This window comes from Columba livia, chromosome 10 (assembly GCF_036013475.1).
Source record: "Columba livia isolate bColLiv1 breed racing homer chromosome 10, bColLiv1.pat.W.v2, whole genome shotgun sequence".
NCBI lineage: Eukaryota > Metazoa > Chordata > Aves > Columbiformes > Columbidae > Columba > Columba livia.
Window position 1 is genome coordinate 5,394,726 of NC_088611.1, and position 20,185 is coordinate 5,414,910.

The 20,185-nt window shown below is 61.2% G+C and overlaps 1 protein-coding gene across 1 annotated transcript; it reads left to right on the forward strand.

The window, feature by feature from the left end:
* The first annotated feature begins 4,965 nt into the window (after window positions 1–4,965).
* On the forward strand, window positions 4,966–19,742 carry SLC38A3 (solute carrier family 38 member 3). Its single transcript, XM_065075050.1, has 16 exons — window positions 4,966–5,149; window positions 12,664–12,815; window positions 12,981–13,065; window positions 13,162–13,277; window positions 13,747–13,820; window positions 13,901–13,993; window positions 14,088–14,169; window positions 15,029–15,111; window positions 15,240–15,298; window positions 15,747–15,920; window positions 16,055–16,134; window positions 16,575–16,675; window positions 16,777–16,901; window positions 17,233–17,377; window positions 17,844–17,947; window positions 18,057–19,742. Exons 2-16 carry the CDS (start codon window positions 12,706–12,708, stop codon window positions 18,159–18,161), a joined length of 1,536 nt encoding a protein of 511 aa, XP_064931122.1. The 5' UTR covers window positions 4,966–5,149; window positions 12,664–12,705; the 3' UTR covers window positions 18,162–19,742.
* Window positions 19,743–20,185: the final 443 nt, after the last annotated feature.

Below are 20,185 nucleotides of genomic sequence, written 5' to 3' on the forward strand. Positions count from 1 at the left end.
CCTGGCAGACCATGAAAAGGCCTTTATCCCCTCTCCTCCTCGTGGCCAGATCACACTGAGCAGGACCGTGTGCTGCCGTCTGGCCCCGGGATCGCCAGTCACCCCAGGGTGGGGGCCCAGCACGGCCCTGATGATGCCTCCCCTGGGGAGCTGGAGCAAACCACAGCTTCACTGGGGATGCACGAGCTGTATCTGCTCCTGGGCTGGCTCCAAACTGACTGCTGCCCTGGGGAGAGAAGGGACATGGCTGTGGCCACATCTCTGGTTTTGGCCCAGTTATTTATATCTTTTAAACAAGGATGCCACAGTCATGTGGGCTGAAAGGCGGCCCCAGTCCTCCCCTGCTCCGTGGTCTCCAGCTCCCCAACCATCTGCTGCTCAGGCCCTGGGCAGCACGCCTGGCCCCACCTGGGGTTCTCCCAGCCGGCTCCATACTTGTGACAGCTTGCTGGGGAACTCAGCTTTGAACGGGAGACACCCCCAGGCACTGCAGACCCCCCAACACTGCTCCACATTTCCTTCCACTGTCCCATGCTGCAGCCCTGCTCCTTCTTTGCTAAACGTCAACTGCCCTCCTCAGCTGCCGCTCAGACACAGATCCTGGGGGGGGTTTGGCTGGGGGTCTGGCTTTGTGCCTGGTCCAGGCAGGTTTTGGGGTGTAGTGCAGCCCAGCCCAGCTGTCCTGCACTGCTGGCATTGTCCCATGCCTCTTCAGAGGCTCTAGGAGCTGCCTGGGCTCCTTTCCCATCCTTGGGAACCCTTCGTGGCTGAAACATGGGATGGAAGACCCTGGGGCTGGGGCAGCTGATGGAAAGCAGTTTGCAGCCTGGAGACCCTCAAGCCCTGTGCATGTGGGAGTGTCCCCTGTGGGCTGGTGGGTCCCCCTGTGAGCAGGGGTCCCCCAGCAGAGCGGGACCCTGGCACCTTCCTGAGGGACAGCTGCCAGAGCATCCCTCCAGCAGCTGGTACCGAGTCCCGCTTTGCCTGCTCAAGGGAAAATGCTGCTGGACCCATGCCCAGCTTTCCATTGGGATGCTGAGCAACTGGGGACACTGGGGAAACAGGCTGAGGCTCAGAGGAGCTGAGTCGTAGGAGCATCGTGGTCACTAGGGCTTGTTTGGCTTTAAAGGTGTTTAAGTTGCATTTAAGGGCATTGAAGTCCTTGCTGCAGAACGGCAAGCCCACAGGAGCAAAGTCCTTGGCCCCGATGGGGCTGTGGGTGCTGCCAGCAGGGACAGCAAGGACATCCTGCCCTTCCTGGGTGGCAGAGATGAGCCGGCTGTTACTGGCACAGAGGTGACAGAAGGGATGGTCCCCTTACGCCAAGAGGAAGAGTTTGTTCCCATCTCTTAGGGTTCAGGGCCTCCCATGGCTGGAAGCTGGAGGAGCCTGTGTGGTATCAAGGTCCTGGTGGGGGCTGTGGGAGCTGAGGGGCCCCAGGACCCACTCCAAACCCCACAGTGCTGCACGGAGAAGTGGTGGGGTTACCCCGGGGTTTGTCCTCGGGTACTTGGTTCCCAGTGCCGTACTTGGCAGGGAAGTGATTGAGTGCAGAGATAACCCACCCTTCAAGTCTGCTGAGCAGTGCTTTGCTTCTGGCTTCTGTAAAGGTAATTGGTTTAGAGGTTCCAGGAACAAACGAAGGAGAAAAACCCACTCTCCCTGATGTATGGGATCATTGAATGCTCTCTGGCAAGTTATAATTGCAAATCATGTTTTGAAATCGCATTAACCAATTTGTCCTTGTTGTTGTTGTGCCCTGCCACATGACAGCATGTGCTGTAAGGGACCTGGCGGTCAAGGGCGAGGGATGGGGTCAGGACCTGTCCCCTGCCAGCTCTGGGCCCAGGTGGCCATGCTGCCGGCATTGGGGGCTTTTCCAGAGGGGATGGCTGGCGGGGAGGAAGGATCCTGCCCATGGCACAGCTTCAGGCAGGTGTCACCCCAGCATCCCCCATCCTGCACTGCTACCACGGGCATCCCTCTCCTCCTGCCACCGGCATTCCCAGCTCCTTTCATGCCTCACTTGTTCCTTCGTGATGGGCTTGGAGGTAGCCCCCACTGGCCACTGAGGCTGTGCCTGTGGTATGGCTGGTGCCAGGGTCCAGAGGCACCCACTGGCATGTTCCCAACAAGGACATGTACTGCGTGGCTTCTTGCTCAAGAGGTCAGGGTGGCAGCATTTTGAGGGTAACACCGCTTTGAATGCAGACCTAACCATTATCTCTGCCACCTCTGCCTGTCATCTCCCATCCTGGCCCTTGGAACATCAGGCAGTGGTGGACAGTGACAGGCAGCAGCAGCGAAGGTTGGGCAAGGAGACAAAGCATGACAAGGAGAGCACGCCCCAGCCATGCACAGCACCCCCTCCTTCGTGCATGGGTTCTGGCCGGCCTCATCCTGTGGCAGGACACATTGGAGACCAAGGGGTTTTATAGGCTCACCTTAATCTGCTCAGTCTCCAAGCGTAGCTGAAAAATGGAAAATAGAGAAGGTTTTGGCTTGGCGAATTGGTGAGAGAGTAAACCACCCAGGCTGCGGGTGAGGGCTGTGACACGGCACTCAGCTCCCCACTGCCGGCGAGGCAGGATGCTGCCGGCGGGACGCTCCATGCTGTGCCGTGCTGCCCTCCCCCAAAGGCTCCTCACATCCGGGAATCCAGCGTCAAACTTTCCAGCCTTCTGCTGAAAACCACACGGCTGCAGTTTCACAATCTGCCGGAGCCTGACACCCCCAGGGCTGGTGGTGAAACTGTCCTGGGCTGCACCGTGCAAGGACCACTGCCTGGAGAGCTTGGGGCACCGAGAGAAGTCCATCCCTCTCCCGGGTAGCCCCCAGCTGTGGTAAGGGAACCAGTCCCTGTGCCAGCTCCCTGCTGTGTGACCAGCCTGGCAGCGTGGGGCTGGGGCCATCATGTGCTGACTGTGGGATGCAGGCATTCTCTGGGAGGTTTGGGACTGTCTTTGCTCCTCTTTCCTCCTTTCCTTCTCACTGCTTTGATTTTTTGCAAAGCTACAGCTGGGTGTGATGAGGATGGTGTGGACATCTCTGCCCAGCTGAAAAGGGGGAAATGATGGAGAAACATGGTGGAGGATGAGAGAAGGGACGATGAAAAGGGGACATGTCTTCATTTGTGCCAACAAGAGAAGGGGAAGGGTGGCATTTGGAGGCTGGAAAGGAGCAGGCAGATCTCTGAGTCGCTACCTGCACCCCAGTCCCCAGTCCCCTGGCTTGTCCACCCCTCTGGTGGACACTGCACTCCATGTGCTGTGGGGCTGCGCTGCCTGTCCCTGTACCCAGCAGCCGCCTGTACTGTGTTTGCTTACAGGGCGGCAACTCTCCACCTCCTTTTACAATCCCCGGTGAGGTACATCCCTGCCCGTTCCCAGGACATCTCTGCACGGGTGCCACGTGGCTAGTGCCCACCTGTGCCAGGGCAGGGGAAGGGTTAAACAGACGGCTCAAGCCCAGCCATGCCCGTGGCTCTGTGTACCTCCGACTCCCCCCTCACCACCCCACCAAACCTGGCTGCCTCCAGTCCCCTGGCGTGCCAGCCAGCGCTGGTTCAGCACTTACGCATGCTGCTGTTATTAGAAATTAGTTAATGGATGTCCCTGGCCAAAGGAGAGCAGCAGTAACAGGAGCCGTGGGATTGCCGGGAGCACGAGAGCAGAGTTGCTGCTGAATATTTAACGTCCCACAACAGCCAGGCGAGAGGGTGCCACCGCTGCTGGCGGGGCGAGGGGAGGTTTTCTTCCTCCCAGCCTGATGGCGACGCTTGCTGCTGGCCAGCAGAGCCATTTCCATCCCAGGCCTCCCAAGGCTTCTCGAGGATTTATGAAAGATATGCGTAACACAAATAAAGCCTCCCAGCAACGCACAGAGCTGTCCTGCCAACGTGCAGCAGCGGCTGTCCAGCTCCATCCCACGCACTGCACAGGGTTCCCTGCTCTGCACGGGGAGGTGGGTGCATTGAGCCCCTGCCTCGCTGTGGTGAGAACCCCAAAGATTTTCCTCCAAAGTAAAAGTGAGGCAGGGCAGAGGAAGGGGGTGCTCTACTGAGTGGGGCAGAAGGTGGTTGGGGATTACAGCCCTTTAGAAGGGGCAGGGAACCTGTGGGAACATGGTTGCTGGCTGGCCAGGAGCTCCTGGCTTTCCCTGCAGTCTGTGAGGTGCTCTTAGGAGAAGAAATTTCCTCTTTGGGGCACTTTCATAAGAATAGACCCCAAAATTTTGCCTCCATGAAAAAAAGAGGTGTTTTAGCTCAAGCAGGGAAGTTTGATGGAGACTGGAGGAGGAAACTGGAGTGCCCTCCTCCTTCACCCCCATCATATTGGGATGGTCCCACTTGGTTTATTTGCTCCCAGTGTTTGGAGATGCCAAGGCAGTCACTTCAGGGGCAGAGGGCATCCCTGAGTGGGACAGCCAGCTGGACTGCCTTAATGGGGAGGTGTCTTGAATTTCCCAGACTGGGGAGAGAAGCTGACTGTGGGGTGAGCTGGGGAGGACCTTCCCTGGCTGTTGAGTGAATCTGCCTCTCCCTAACAGGAGAGAAAAGCCAGCACCCACACTTGACACCTAATGGATTTAGCCCTTCAGGTTAGATTAGAGTAAGTGTGATGGCCCTGTTGCTTTGAGTGTCGGCCACTGGTGTCCAGCAGCAGCCCCCAGGTGCTGCTGGTAGTGATGTCCAGTGGGGTGGTGATGCCAGGTGGGGTGATGATGCCAGGTAGGATGGTGATGCGTAGTGGGGCACCGGTACCCTGTGAGGTGGCCATGCCCAGTGGGATGGGGATGCATGGTTCGGTACTGATGCCCGGCAGAGTGGTGATGCCCAGTGGGGTACGGATGCCCGGTGGGGCGACGATGGCCAGTGGGCGGCGATAGCCCACGGGGTGGTGGGCGAGGCGGGGCCGGGGCGGGGGCCGGGTGCTCTGCCCGCCGCGGCCGGTCCCTCCCCGGCGCTGCCCTGACGTTGCCCCGGCGGCGCGGAGATTGGGAGCCGCCGCGCTGGGGGCGGGCTCGGCTCCGGTTTAATCTCCGGCTCGGCAGGGATTACGGCCGCAGGATAGTTTCTAATCCGCGGCACCGGCCACCGGGGGCTGCTCGCCCCAGCCCGCAGCAGAGGCACCGCCGGAGAGGGGGGCAGGTAAATTTCTCCCCTACTCCCTCCCAGTTTCTCCCAGTCTCCCCAGATGCACGTACTCCCGTGCTTTTTGCCTTCTCCTTCGGGAAACTCCGTGCCTGGAGGCTGCCGAGGGTTTGGACCCCTCGCTTTCCCTTCTTCCGCCGCCCCTCACCCCTTCTTAACCTCCACCCCTACCCATCTCGCTTCACCCTCTGCCCGGCCCCACTCTCCTCCCCTAGCTTGGCGCTCTCCACAATCCCCCGCTCCCCTCCTCCTTCTCGTTCTCCTCCCGGAGCCGAACAGGCAGGCTCCGGGCTCGGGGGCTCCAACAGCCCGGGCAGGTGGCAGCGCCCCGAGGTTGTTTGCTTTGCTTTTATCCTGCCACTTCCCTCTCCAGCTGCTGAAACCCGCCCGCGGATGGGTAACAAATCCTGCGAGGGCAAAGCGAAGGCAGAGCCCTGCCTTGCCTCCTCTCCACCCTAACGGCCAGGCAAAGTTCCTACCCGCGGTGTGGTGCCGGCAGGGTTCGGCGTCGCCACTCACTTCTCTGATAATAACACCAACACACAAACCCCCTTTTCTTTCACTTTTTTTCCGCTTTAATTTTTAATTGCCCGTGGGAATGACATATGTTTCTTAAGGCTGGAAGCGGTTGTGGCGGGGATCGGGTGTCAGGGTGCTGGGGTGAGGAGCGATGCCCAGCGAGGGGCACGGCCAGGGAGAGCAATGCTAGTCACCACGGGGTCTGCCGGGGCTCGACTTGGCTGTTGCGTGCAGTGCTTCCAAAACGCGGGGTATTTATAGAGCCTGGCTGGCCGGGATGGCAGTGTGGAAAGGCAGGCAGCACATTGCGTTCCCACCGGCCACGCGTGTCCCATGCCAACCAGCAAGGCGGCCTGCTCTGCCTGGGTTGGCTTGCAAATGTCCTGCCAGAGAGAAATCTTCCCTAAGGGGAAACTGAGGCACAGTATGCGGCTGCTGGCCCTGGGCTCCCCGTGCCAGGGACTGGCTCTGCGGTGGTATGGGCGAGCCAGGGGACCTGGTAAGTCACTGGCAGGTGGGATGGAGGGCAGGCAGAGCCCCAGCATGAGGCTGAGCCCTGACTGGCTGTGGAGGGCATGGCTGCGCCGACTCGCCACGGAGGAGATGGGGAATTTTCCACTGACATTTGGATCCTGCCCAAACTGAGCCGTTAGATCTCCCTGGTCCCTGCTGCTGGCCAGCAGTGTGCATTCACCCCCCAGCTTCACGGGGGCACCCCAGAGAAAGACCTCCGTGCTCCATGGTGCTGTCCTGTCCCCCAGGGACTGAGTGTTAGCACATCCTGGCTCTCATGGCCAGGGATGCGGGGGCAACCTGGCTGGCCCTGGGGCAGAATGTGGGGGTGCCGGCACCATAGGGGAGCCTGGCTGAGGTGCAAAGGGCGCTGCAGCCCCCGACCGCGCTGCAGCTGTAATCACACGCCGGGGCCGCAGCCACGGCAAACAAACACGCACCAGCAGAGCCTATTTTCCTTGGCGCGTGGGGACGGGGGGTAGGAGTGGGATCCCACGGGCTCCTTTGGAGATGCAGCCCTTGAGAAAACAGAGGTGGTTTGGGGACAGGACGGGCCCCCCATGTCCCCAGCCCTCCTCGCTGCATGGATCTCGGTCGCTGTGCACCTCCCCATCCACTGACGTAGGTCTGGGGCTGGCTGGGTCCCCTGTGCCAGTGGGGGTACAATCAGCATGGTCCTGTTGTCCCCAAACCAGGGAGAAGGCATGGGGGTGGCCCAGTGGTAGGGCTGGGGACAGTGGTGGTCCCACCAAGCTTGGGCAGGTCATGGCCCTCGGTTGGGACAGGGTGCTGTGCTGGGGGTGTTGGGGGACACACGAGGCTGTGGCTGAGGCTTGTCCCTCCTGGTGGCTCCAGCAATGCCCACAGCAAATGGCAGCTCGGATTTTTTGCCATTGAGCCCTCTGTGTCATCCTGCTCAAGGCTGGGTGTGTTTCAGGGAGGGGGAACTCCTGGAAAGCACCTTTCTTCCAAGGCAAAATGCATCTCCAGAGGTGTGATAGAAAACCTAACATATGTTTTTTTGGTTATTACCTGCCCATACATCCCTACAGTGCCACCATCCATGCCACTGTTTTCCCTGAGCTCCTGACAGGTTTTAAGTTTAAAGCAAATTCTGACATGGAGCCTGGAGCCAACTGAGACACCTTGGGCTCAAGCCACTGTCTCATCCAGCCTCCCCTAGAGTCACTCTGGGTGCCGCCAGCCTTGTGCTGTGCCTACCATGTCCCCATCCCTGTCTGGTCCCCATGCTGCCACCTTCGTCTGTTGCCTGACCTTGTCCCACACAGGCTCAACACCTTCCTTCCATGCCCGGTTGTGTCAGCAGCAGGCCGGGCTGTCTTGGTGCTGGGCATGGCTCCCGTGCCACTGCCTGGCCTATATGTGCCTCACTTTCCCCACCACTCTTCTCAGCATGCCTCGGTACCAGTGCTTGGATGTGGGTGGACATGGTGTGATGGTGGTGGCTGGTACCTGTCCTGTGGTCCCTTCCTTCTCCTTGTGTCCCTGTCTTGGGGTACATGACTGGCAGTGGATTGCTGTAACTGGGCTGTGCCATGGCTCCAGAACTGGAAAACCCTCCAGTTTGGCTCTGCCACACTCTCCCCTCTTGTGCCTTTCCCCTCCCTGGTGTGTCCCAGACCCTGCATGTCCATTGCTGCAGGATGGTGCTAGGGCTGGTGGCCATGAGCCAGCCTAGCCGGCATGCTCTGCCTGCAGGCACATCCCCAGGCTTGGGCAGATCTGCCCCTGAGGACACAGGTGCCACTTGTGCTCTTTGAGGAAAGACCCTGGCTAGACACCACTCCCTGCATGACAGGGGTGGCCTGGAGCTGCCAAGGCAGGTGTCAGTGCCACTGGAGCCCTGCTACAATGCTAGCTGCAATGGTGGCTTCAAGAGCCACCCACTCCTTCTTGCTGCTGACAATTCTGCCTCTGCTGGAGCACCGGCAGCGCCACCTGGCCCGAGGCTGAGATGCAGTGCAATATTTGTGGTTGGAACCCTGGGCTGCCCTGGGCTTAGGTGAGCCCAGGAGTGACGACCACACTGCCCTGCTTATGCTGGGACCATGAGTGGGGCTGGCTGGCACGGCTGGCTGGTGGGGCTATCTCATGGGGGTCTCCAGGTGATCTGTTTGGGGAGGATCTACAGTGGGGCTCTCCAGTTGTGCACTGTGCAGGCTGTTTCCAACTGTCCTTCCCTGCGGCTGATGGTATCCCAATGCACATCGGGGTGCACCCCAGAGCCCTCATTCCAAAGGTGGGATGCCCAGCCATGCTCCTGGGTGGACGGAATTACTCTTCTAAGTACCCACCAGAGCTGGGGGAGGTGGGACGATGGCACCACCTTCACTTGGCTGGGATGTTGGCAGAGAAATGCTCTAGGTTTAAAAACAGGTTTGAGCTGCTAATTTTAGGAGGCAAGTCAGGGGAAAGCCACATCTGTGTGTGCTGGGAGAGGGGAAGGGCAGGCCCAGCTCCCGCAGGTTCACACTTGTTTTGTTCCCAGTGCCTGAGCTCCCAGGGCCACCCCCGGGGGGTTTCTCTGTGGAGGGGCAAAGAGAGGAATGTGGGGATCCCTGCTGCATGTGCCTGCCCTGCTGTGACTAGCCTTTCTGGGGAGCTGATGCCTAGGGAGCCCCGATGTTCAGGCTGTTGCCCCAGATCTGCTCTGTGCCCCGTGGTGGTGCCGAGGGCTGGCCAGAGACCCCAAGCTGGGGTCACCCCATCCCAATAGCAGTCCAGGGGACTGACAAGGGACCCCAGGCTGGGGGTCACCCTGTGCTCGGCAGCAGTGCCAGAGGTAGTTCCAGGTCTGGGGGCTGATGGCAGTGGAGGGACATGGCGGGCATCCCTGCCCATATCTCTGGGAGGGCTCTGCCAGCAGCGCAGCCCCAGGGAACATGAGACCTGTGCATGCCTGGCTCAGCTGAAACCTGAACAGCCACCTGGGCAGGCAGGCGGGGAGGTCTTGCTGCCAATCCCTCAGCACACACCAGCAGCAGTGGGGTACCTGGCTGTGAGCACGCAGGCTGGCAGCTGTGGCAGGCTTGGTGCTAAAGCCGGATTACCACCCGGAATAGTCCCGCGGCCTCAGCTGGGACGGATTAGCTGGGATTCATCTGCGAAGGGAGAAGAGATGGAGAGGGAGTCTGCCCTGTGGGGGTCTGCAGCCCTGGGGGAGCACCCCCTCACTGCCAGGGCGGGCAGAAGCATTTGTCCCCAGTAGGTGATAGCAGTGGGTGCCCACAGATGGTGCTACAGGACACAGTGGGTCATTGCACCCTGGGCTGGTGCCGTGTGGCACAGACAGGACTGGCAGGCAGCAGCTGCTGGTCCTTGTGTGTGCCATACTCCCAACGGCACGGTGTGCTGCGGCAGGGACCGTGCCATGCTGAGGTTTGACCACGGGAACCGGCACAGCACAAGGGCCAGGCTTTCCTGGCTGGTACAAATCCTCCTGGTGACGCTGTGGGTGTGCTGGAGCCCCATCCAACACGTCCCACTGGCATTGCTGACAGAGCGCCCCTCTCCTGGCCACCCCGCTCCCGGCTGCACCTCACTCCCAGCTGGGATCTTCCACTTTTCAAAACAAGTCCGGGTGGAAGTGAGGTGTCAACAGAGGGATGCAGTGCCTTCCAGGAGTGGATCCCCCGCGGCCGTGTCCTGGTCCTTGGGGAAGGCTGTAGTGACACCAGGGCTGCCTGGTCTGGGAGTTCCACATGCATCTCCCCGTCCCGGCAAGGGTTGGGCAGGCGTCTGTGCTGGCGGGGACGCGGCGTGCGAGACCAAACGTAGCCTCCCCTACCGCGCAGACGTGGCCGGCGAGGACAGTACGTGCGGCCCCTCGCATACAGCTTGGCCTTCCCCCTAGGGGGGGCTGCGGGACGGCACCGGGGCCCGGCTGGGGCTGCTTGGCCACACAAGAGGGTTAGTGGGGTGGATGATGTTTCCAGTGTCACCGAGCAGTGGGGCAGTAGGAACAGCCCCCTGGAGAGCTTGGGCTGGGTAGGGAGAGGTGGGAGGTCTCAGTGCAGTGGGGCTGTCACCGTCCTTGTCAGCCGGAGCTGGCAGGCAGCAGAGCGGCGCACACTGGGAAACCAGTGCAGCTGGTTCAGCACTCCCAGGGACACGGCCCTGAGTGCCACAGTGGGGGTGACTGAGCCCATGCATGTGACTGTGCCCACGCCATCCATGCAGCAGCATTGCAGCCCCACCACGGGCTGGCACTCTTGGGGCTGGCACGCTGCAGGAGGAGATCCCCAGGGAGATGATCTTTGCCCAGAGCAGAGGGTCCCCACTGAGGTGGGCACACGGGGACAGGGGTGAACCCACCGCCCCCAGCCCTGGGAGAACTCATGACAGGGCCACCCTCTCCATGTATTTGCTGTTCTGCCCAGCCTTATCACAAGGCAAACAGCGACAGGCAGGGCACGCTCTGCCCGATCGAAGCGTCTCCCGTCACCTCCCCTTTCATCTCCCCTCTGTCCACAGTCGCCGCCACTGGGAGACCCTGGCCAAAGGGCAAAGGCCAGGAACAGCCAGGGAAGTGGTGGTAAGCAGTGCCAGGGCTGTGCTGGGCTTGTACCAGAGCTGTGCCAGTGCTGCCCAGCGGGAGGAAGCGTCTGGGTGACAGCACTAAGCCTGGTGCATGCGAATGAGCCCTGTGTTGCTTGCTATTCTGAGAGGCGCTTGAGGGAAGAAAGTGCTATTTCCTGAGCCGCCGGCTAGGTGTAATTATAACCTGGGAGAAGAACAGGGCTGCAGAGGAGAGCGCCCAGCCTCCCTGGCGCCCGCGGGGGAGTGGGCAGGGGGAGCAGGCAGCTCCTGCTCACCGCTGTGGGATGCAGCGGAGCATCCTTCAGGCAGCCCAGCGGTGCTGGGGGTTTCAGGAGGTGATGGGGCACCAGGGATCTGGTGACGCCCCTCAAGTCCAGTACTGGGAGCAGTGGGTCTGGCAATGCCCGCCTGAGGCGGGCGGGAAGATGCAGAGTTAATGGTGGTTTGAACGTGCTGGCAGCCTTGTTCGTGCTGGATCCAGCCCAAGTGGAGGCCTAGCAGAAGGGGTAAATCATCACCCAGTGCCTGTCCTGCTCTTCCCTCTCTTCCCCTGCACAGCTGAGTCTCCCTGCTCTGGTCCCCACTGGCCTGTGCCCTGCCTCAGTTCCTTTACCAGGATGGGTGCCACTGTCGGAGTGACCTGGCCATGTGCCCCCCACCTCATGCCAGCCTTAGTGGCTTGTCCCCCTGGCACTGCCAGTAACCAGCATGTGGCCTGGAATGACCCTGCCAGGTCTCCTTGGTAGCCTGGACGGGCACAGACAAGCAGGGCAGCAGCTCGGGAGCCCGGAGGTGCTGGCAGCCACACCCCGCTGTGACATCCTTCCCCCGCATGCCAGGGGGCTGCTGTCCCCAGCATCTCCCCACACCAGCAGTGCCTTGGGAAGACTCGCCTGGTCCTTGGGGCCACTGATCCTCTGGGAGCACAAAGACGCGTGTATCCCCTGCTCACCCCGCAGGGAACCCAGGCACTGGGTTGACTGGGCAGCAGCATCCTCATGGGGTTAGGGACTGCATGGCTGCATCCCAGCCAGCCCTTACCTCGGACCCAGCGGCATCATTCCTTAGTTGGATGTGGAGCCAAGGTGGAGCCCCCCGAGCCGGGCAGACAGGACCCCAGCCCCCCCAGGCTTTGGGGGTGGCAGGGGACCCTGACCCGGCTGCCAGCCTGCCCCAGAAAGCCACCTTGTACCGTTTCCCAGCGGGACGGGGAGGGCCAGGGCTCACACAGAGGCAGCTTTGTGCGGCGTGCCAAGGCGTCCCGCGCTCGGCAGCCTGGCTGCCTGCCCCTGCCAAGGAGCTGTCTCCCGGACCTGCGCTCTTTCCTGCTCCGTTTGTCCAGCCCTGACGTGCTCCCGAGCCCCCTGCCTTGGCATCCCAGCAGCGCCAGCCTCAGGCAGTGGGACACGAGTGAGCCCTTTGCGTCGGGCAGCGCCACAGGCTTTATGTAACAGCGGTGGCTGGGGGGTCCCTGAGCTCCCCACTCTGTCCCCAGCTGCCCTCCTAAATGCCCCCACTTGCCTGTTGGTACCCGTCTCCATGAGGGGAAACTGAGGCACAGCACTGAGAGCTGCAGGCACGGGAGTGGAGCTGGGCAGAGGCTGCAGGGCTGGCACTGTGCTGCAGGCAGGGGAATGGGGCAGCCCCACAGGGTGGCCTGTGGGACAGCTGGCTTGGCAAGGGGATAGTCCCCACTGGGGACCCTTGTGGGGCTGTCAGAGATGGAGTGAGGTCCTCAGGGCATTGTGTGCTGAGAGGGTAGAACAGAGAAGTCCAGCTGTGGTGATGGACATCCCTGGGGTGCCTGTCCCTGCATTGCCACCAGCGCTGGTGCTGAGACTGACTCTGGCATGCCCAGCAGATGAGGGACCTATAGGAACTCCTGCCCAGAGCTGGACCCCTTTGTTCCCCTCTTGCAGAGACCAAGGAGAGCCCACAGTGAGCCCAGCAGCCTCCTCACCATGGACACCACGGACATGCCCCTCCAGGCTGAGATGGTGGAGTTGGTGCCTAATGGGAAGCACTCGGCCATGCTTACTGCCTCCACGATCCCCTCGCTCACGGGTGACAGGTAGAGGCATGGGGACAAGCAGGGACGACAGCATCCTGGCAATGCTGGGGATGTCCTCCCAGCTGCTCCCTGCTCATGTGATGCCAGACAGTGCTGCCTGGGTATGGGGGGGGCATGGCAGGCCCCGGCTCTGCTTTGGCCTCATCCCCTCCTTCTGGTGACCAGGTTTGAGGAGAATCAGTCTGGTGTGGCTGAGATGGAGGAGTTCCTGCCCCACGGCGCTGAGAAGAAGCAGACGCACTTCACTGATGTGAGTATTGTTGCGGTAAACCACAGTGGTGGTGGGATGTGGGCGGCTACTGGTGTGACCATTGTATCCCCTCCCTGTTGTGTCTCCTGTGTGCAGTTCGAAGGGAAGACGTCTTTTGGGATGTCTGTCTTCAACCTGAGCAATGCCATCATGGGCAGTGGCATCCTGGGGCTGGCCTATGCCATGGCCAACACTGGCATCATCCTCTTCCTGTGAGTGCCATGTGCCTGCAGGGCCTTGTGCCGGGGTGCCAGGTGTGGGGGGCTTCTCCAAGGGGATCGGTGGGTGCCAGAGGCACAGGTGACACAGCGACCAGTGTTCTGCTACCTGAGCAATGCCTGTCCGTGGCATGACCTTGTCTGTCCCTACCGGGCACTGTGCCTCACTGGGGAGGAGGAGGAGGATGAAGGCTGGACTGCCTTGACCAGATTTACCCAAAGGATGTGGGTGCTGGCCTCCCTCAGGTGTGCGGACACAGACAACCTGGGCTGGGGCAGCACCATGGCTGTGGGATGTCCACATCCCTTGGCCCTTCCTTCCTGTGAGCCAGTGCTGAGGCGAGGGGCCTGGTGGCTGCCAGGACAGCTGCCTGCCCGCAGAGCCTGCCTGTGTGTGTTTGCCCCAAGGCTGTGTCTGAGCCTGGTGCTGTGACCTGCTGATGACATCTCTGTCCTCCTGCAGCTTCCTCCTGACAGCGGTGGCCCTTCTCTCCAGCTACTCCATCCACCTGCTTCTCAAGTCCTCTGGCATCGTGGGTGAGTGCTGGGTCCCTGGTGGGGCCATGCCGGGGAGTCCCCTCCCAACCCTCACCCCATCATCACTCTCTGTCCCACAGGCATCCGTGCCTATGAGCAGCTGGGCTACCGAGCCTTCGGCACGCCGGGGAAGATGGCTGCAGCCATTGCCATCACTCTGCAGAACATCGGAGGTGAGGACAGGACTGGGAAGGGGACTCAGTGGGGCTGGCGGGGAGCATGGGACTGGACCACACCAGCGCAGCATGACCTTGCTCTGCCCTGCAGCCATGTCCAGCTACCTGTACATCATCAAATCTGAAGTGCCTCTTGTCATCCAGACCTTCCTAAACCTGGAGGAGAAGACCACGTGAGTGCCTCCTGCCTGCACTGCCTGCGTGCCTTCCCTGGGCAGGCGCTGGACTTCACCTCCAGCTGTGCAGCCCATGGCAGGGATTTAGTACCATTAAGCCACTACTATTTTTGATAACTGTCAGTGCTGAATAAGCCCCTGAGTGGGATTAAACCGGGTTGAACTTCCAATCCCTGCTCCTCACATCCCCTTGGGATCAAGCTTTCCTCCTTGAGCAGAGCCTGGGGCAGCGGGGGTTACACAGGAGCTCTGGTTGGGAATGAGTTCCCCCCATGCTGTGCCCGCATCCCCAGGGGTGAGAGCCGGGCGCATACTGGGCAGAGCTGCCACTGGGACCTCCACCAGCCCAGGGCTGGGTGTCCCAGCCAGGCTGGACTCCAGCTGCTTGACTGCACATGGGACTGGGGCTGGGCAGGGGTCCTGCCCCATGGGTGACTTGGCAGCTCATTCCACTTGGGGCATTGAGAACCTGGCTGAGCCCCCTTGCAGGTGCTGGTACCCTTGTCCTTAATGTCCTCCTGCTGCCAGGATGCTCATCAATAGATATACTGAGAAGAGCAGTTCTCAGCCTGCCCGCAGCAGATCTAGCCCTTGGGTGTGTGCCACTGTGGGGGTAGGCATGACCCCACCTTCTGGGTCCCCAGGGATGCTGGCCTCAGGGGTCCCTGGGGATGCTGGCACAGCAGGGATGCCAGCCTCAGAGATGCCAGCGTCTCTGAGGGTGCCAGCTCAGGGCTCCAACAATGTCAGCTCCAGGGTCTCTGGTGTTGCCAGCTCTGGGGTCCCCACTGTTAGCAGACAGCCCCCCCACAATAGCTGCCTGTGCCCTGGTGGTGAGCAGACCCTCTGCTTCCAGGGACTGGTACATGAACGGGAACTACCTGGTGATCCTGGTTTCCATCACTGTTATCCTACCCCTGGCCCTCATGAAGCAGCTGGGTAAGTCATGGGACCCCAGGGCTCCCATGGGGTGATGGTGCTAGCCTGGGACTGGTGGGCAAGGACAGGGCACCCAGACAGTGTGGGGGTCCTGCCTGCACCCACCAGCTGCTCTCCTCCCTCTGCAGGCTACCTCGGCTACGCCAGCGGCTTCTCCCTCAGCTGTATGGGCTTCTTCCTCATCTCGGTGAGTACCGGCCGGCAGCTGTGGACACTGAGCATCCCCTCTGCCAGGGTGCACGGCTCCACTGGTGTGCAGCCAGGCTGCGAGCTGCAGTGGCAGTGGGATCAGCGGGGACAGCGGGTGCTCCAGGCTGTGGAAATGCTGTGGTGGTGCTGTCACACTGCTGGTTTATTTTTGGCTGAAGGAGCCAAGTGTCAGGCAAAACGGAAGGCAGAGGGTGCCGGGGGAAAAGCCACGCGTGCAGCCCCTCCACGTGCCACTGCTCCGCTCTGACCCGCTGCCACCTTTGCTGGGGCAGGCCAGAGGGCAGCATCGCTGGGAGGGAGCATTGCTGGGGGGACAGCAACGCTGCAGGACACCGCTGGCAAAGAGTGCTGTTGCAGCTCGGACAGGTGGTGCTGGGGAGTGCTGGCACAAGGCACTGACTGTCCCCATGTACCTCCCACCCCAGGTCATCTATAAGAAGTTTCAGATCCCCTGCCCACTCCCCGAGCAGGAGTGGAACCTCACGGGCAGCCTCAATGCCACCCCTGTCAGCACCAGCGACTACCAGAATGGCTACACTGTCCTCCAGACCCCTGAGCAGGGCACCTGCACCCCCAGCTTCTTCACCCTGAACTCCCAGGTGGGTGCTCAGGATGCAGCCCTGGGATTCTGGGTGTGCCCCCACCCTGTGCACCCCATGAAGCCAGGTGGTCCTGGTGCTGATGGCACCTGCCAGCTTGGGTCCTGCTGCTCAGCTGCCCCCCTCTCACACAGACGGCGTACACCATCCCCATCATGGCCTTCGCCTTCGTCTGCCACCCAGAGGTCCTGCCCATCTACACCGAGCTGAAGGAGTGAGTCCTGGATGGGAGCACCCATGGAGAGTGTGATCTGTGGCTTTTGTCTGGCACCCACTGCAAGGCAGTGCCCTCTGGGTGTGGGACCTGCACCAGGGCATTGTGGGGATACGGTGGGTGATACGAACCTGAGTGGGTGGTAGGACCTGGGATGGGTGACATCAGTCCCAGTAGGTGGGTGATACAATCTGGAATGGGTGGGTGGGTGGTATCATCCCTGGGAGGTGGTTGTTATGACCCAGGGTGGGTGGTTGGTAGTGTGTGATCTGACCCACCACACAGCCTGGGGAGGGGGACACAATGCCTCTCTGCACAGTCTCTGTGCACCCCAGGGTGTCCCAGCATCACTCCTCCTTGCTGAGCGGGTACTCAGTGGTAGGATAGCACCAGAGTAGACTTGGCTGTGGGGGCCATGCTGAGACTGCTGTCCCCTGCAGCCCCTCCAAGAAGAAGATGCAGTGCATCTCCAACATCTCCATTGCTGTCATGTACCTCATGTACTTCTTGGCTGCCCTCTTTGGCTACCTCACGTTCTACGGTGAGCCCTGGGGGAAGGGGCTGGAGGTCCTGCTGGGATGCCGGTACCGGGATGGTGGTGGGGCCAGGGCTGACCCAGTGGCTCCCCACTGGTGCTTGCAGGTGGTGTGGAGTCGGAGCTGCTGCACACCTACATCAAGGTGGACCCCTTTGACGTGCTCATCCTGTGCGTGCGGGTGGCTGTGCTGACAGCTGTCACCCTCACTGTTCCCATCGTCCTCTTCCCGGTGAGTGACCCTGCAGGGATGCCAGCTGATACTGCCACCCCTGGCTGCCACAGGGCTTTGGCACCAGGCTTTCAGAGGGGAAACTGGGACAGTGATGGGGCTGAGGCATGGGGACAGGGTGGCAGGGATCGGTGGGGCTGCAGGGATTGAGGAATGAGACTGGATGGGTGTCAGGGACAGGCCTGGGGCATGGGGGATGGGGACCAGCAGTGCCATGGGGACAGGGCTTCAGCAGGGGAAGGAGTGACAGGGACCGTCAGGACTGTGGGGACAGGACATGAAATGGGCCCTAGCTCCAGGACAGAGAGTGACACCCTGTCCCTGGCCCCAGGTACGCCGTGCCATCCAGCAGATGCTGTTCCAAGGGAAGGACTTCAGCTGGATCCGCCACATTGCCATTGCTGTGGTCCTGCTGACCTTCATCAACCTGCTGGTCATCTTTGCCCCCTCCATCCTCGGCATCTTCGGCTTGATAGGTGTGTGGCAGCGCCCCTCTCCTGTCCCCACCCAGGCACTGTGCATGGCAGGCAGCCCCTGCCTGGCACTGGGCTTTGCCTGATCTCCCTGTGCCTCAGTTTCCCTTTCCTCACCGTGCTGGGACTGGACGGTGTACGGGGAACCCCATTCCTGTCCCAGCAAGCTGGTTCCTGTGGTGCAGTGCTGGCTGCTTGCTGAATAGCCAGCCAGCACTTGTGCTTCCTCTGGGTATTTCCCTCGATCCTCTAAGCTGAGCTCCCTCCTCTCAGCACCCGGCTTGGTGCCAAGGCTCTGGCTGGGGGGGGTCATGGGGACAGTGCCAGGACACGGTGTCCCTGGGTTCCTGGAAAGCTTTGCCAGGGCTGGGGATAATGGGGAGTGGACAGGACCTGGCCTGGCGGTGGGGCTAGTGGGGCTGAGCTGTGGGGTGGGGGCTTCTGCCCGCTCTGTCCCTGTCTGCTCCAGGTGCCACCTCTGCACCCTGCCTCATCTTCATCTTCCCTGCCATCTTCTACATCCGCATCATGCCCAAGGACAAGGAGCCACTGCGCTCTACCCCCAAAATCTTGGTAAGCGCAAGGTGGGGGGACAGAAATGGGGACAGGGATGGGGGTCCCAGGTCTGGGCTGGAGACCCCATCACCCTGGCTGTCCCTGACCCCCTGCCCTGTCCCCACAGGCTGCCTGTTTTGCCCTCCTTGGGGTACTCTTCATGATCATGAGCTTGAGCTTCATAATCATCGACTGGGCCACAGGTGGGGGGAAGGGCGGCGGCAGCCACTAGCTGGCGCTGGATGCCCACACCAACCTGCCCCCCACCCACTGGTGTTCCAGGGAGAGCCAACCCCGCGCTCAGCCCCATTCCTCAGCCCCAGTGGGCTAACCTGGGGACCCTCCGCTGTCACTGCCCGTCACCCATGGTGGTGGTGGTGGGGGCATGAGCCATGGCAGGTGCAGGGACCCCCTGCCCTATGCCCAGGATGGGGCAGTGAGCCTGGGGCAGATGCTGTGCGCCCCCTGCTTTTTCCAGTGGGTACCCTCCCTGCTCCGCGCCTCAGTTTCCCCATCTGTAAAATGGGGAGCATACTACTGCCCTACCTCACCGGGAGCTGGCTGTCAGCTGGAGCTCGTCTCTGCACACCCCGAGCTGCCGGCAGTGGGCACTGCCCCCCACGGGGGCCGAGGGCCGGGGCAATGTCCTGGTCCCCCTGGGCAGCACCAAGAACCCTGATGAACAGTGTCTGCAGCAGACTGGGGTCTGGCAGGGCAGTGAGACCCTGGAAGTGCCCATGCCCAAGCCATCTGCCATCTCTCCCTAGTCCCCCTGTCTCTGATGACATGCTGCCCCACTGTTCCAGCATCCGGGGGGCACCCTGGCCCCACGGGTGAGCATGGTCCTGCTGCCATGGCTGGTGGGACCCAGCATGCTGCTCTTGAGCCCACCAGGGAATTGTTGGCTCCCGGTGCCCTTGGACAGGACCCTGGTGACCCCCAGGCCATACTTGGAAACCAACTGCATTGCTCTGGGGAGGTGACGTGCCCACCAGGGGCTCGACGCCCTCTGGCATCCTGCCCATGGTGCAGTTTGTTTGCCCAGGGCTTGGGCCCTTATGAGGGGTGCGGGTGGGGTTGTGGGGGTTGGGGGCATCACTCGCTGGGGGCATCACTCACTGGGGGTCAGCTTGGGGCTCCAGAGCCACTCCCCTTTCTGTGTGCCCAGATGGCAGGGTAAGGGGCACCCCTGAACCCAAGCTGGCCCTTCTCGCCTTGCACCCAGGGCCAGCGCGCAGGCCTCCACTGGCCTTTCCCACCTCCTATCCACCCACCCACTTACCCCCCTATCCATCCAACCATCCATCCGTGCTGCTGGGATGCCCCATGCCATGCCAAAATCCTGAGAGCAGCTCTCCCACCCCGCACCTCCCTTCCCCATGGGGGGACAGCCCGGCAGGGTGGGCAGCACGGGTCGGAGGCTGTCCTGCAGTGAAGTTCATAAGAGACGTATTTTTTTACCAGGGTGGTGGAGGCTGGGATGCTTTTTATAAATACTGTATATAAGAGTAGATTTTTTTTAATGTGTTGTGTTGCTCTGGGTAGCTCTGTTATAATGTATGTATCTATATGGGGTGGAGGGGAATGGCCATGACCTGGTGCCGGTGAGGGGCTCGGCAGACCCTTGCAATTTCCTTGGGGCTGCTGGCTGCAGCGTGGCCCTGGTGTCCCCATCCCCAGCCCAGCTGCCCTGTGGCCACCCCTGGGCCACGCTGGGCAGGTGACGCTTTTAAATTATCTGTGGGGATGATGTCTGTGCTGGCGAGGAGGCCAGCTGGCTCTCTCTGGCACTGAGAATAAAGATGTGAATGTGCCCAGGTCTCGGGCATCACTGGGGAGGGTGAGGAGCTGGAACACAGGCTGGCAGCTGGCATACAGCATCCCGGGACAGCACGGCATGTGGACACACATGCACATGGATGCACGGACATACACGAGGGCAGCATGCACATATTAAGAAGTCCATATAACAATAAATAATACATGCACAGCATCTGCACATCAATGCACGGCATGGATGTACAGACACATGCATATGGATGCACAGGTGTACACGAGGACAGCAAAGGACACACAGACATCCATGCACAGGGTCAGTGGGCTCATGCACAGATGTGCACGGGACGGCACGGACATACAGACACTCCTACGCAACCACGCGGACAGGCAGACACGGATACACACAGCGGGACGCTCGCCGGGACACAGGCAGAGGGACGCGGGGCCAGCAGCGCAGCGGTGGGAACAGCAGACCCG

Excerpts from the sequence above, each read along its gene's own strand:
- SLC38A3 (XM_065075050.1), top strand. The coding sequence starts at position 12,706 with ATGGACACCACGGACATGCCCCTCCAGGCTGAGATGGTGGAGTTGGTG. Across the intron at positions 16,676-16,776 it reads TGGCTACCTCACGTTCTACG|GTGGTGTGGAGTCGGAGCTG; the intron begins GTGAGCCCTGGG and ends TGGTGCTTGCAG. Across the intron at positions 17,948-18,056 it reads GCTCTACCCCCAAAATCTTG|GCTGCCTGTTTTGCCCTCCT; the intron begins GTAAGCGCAAGG and ends CTGTCCCCACAG.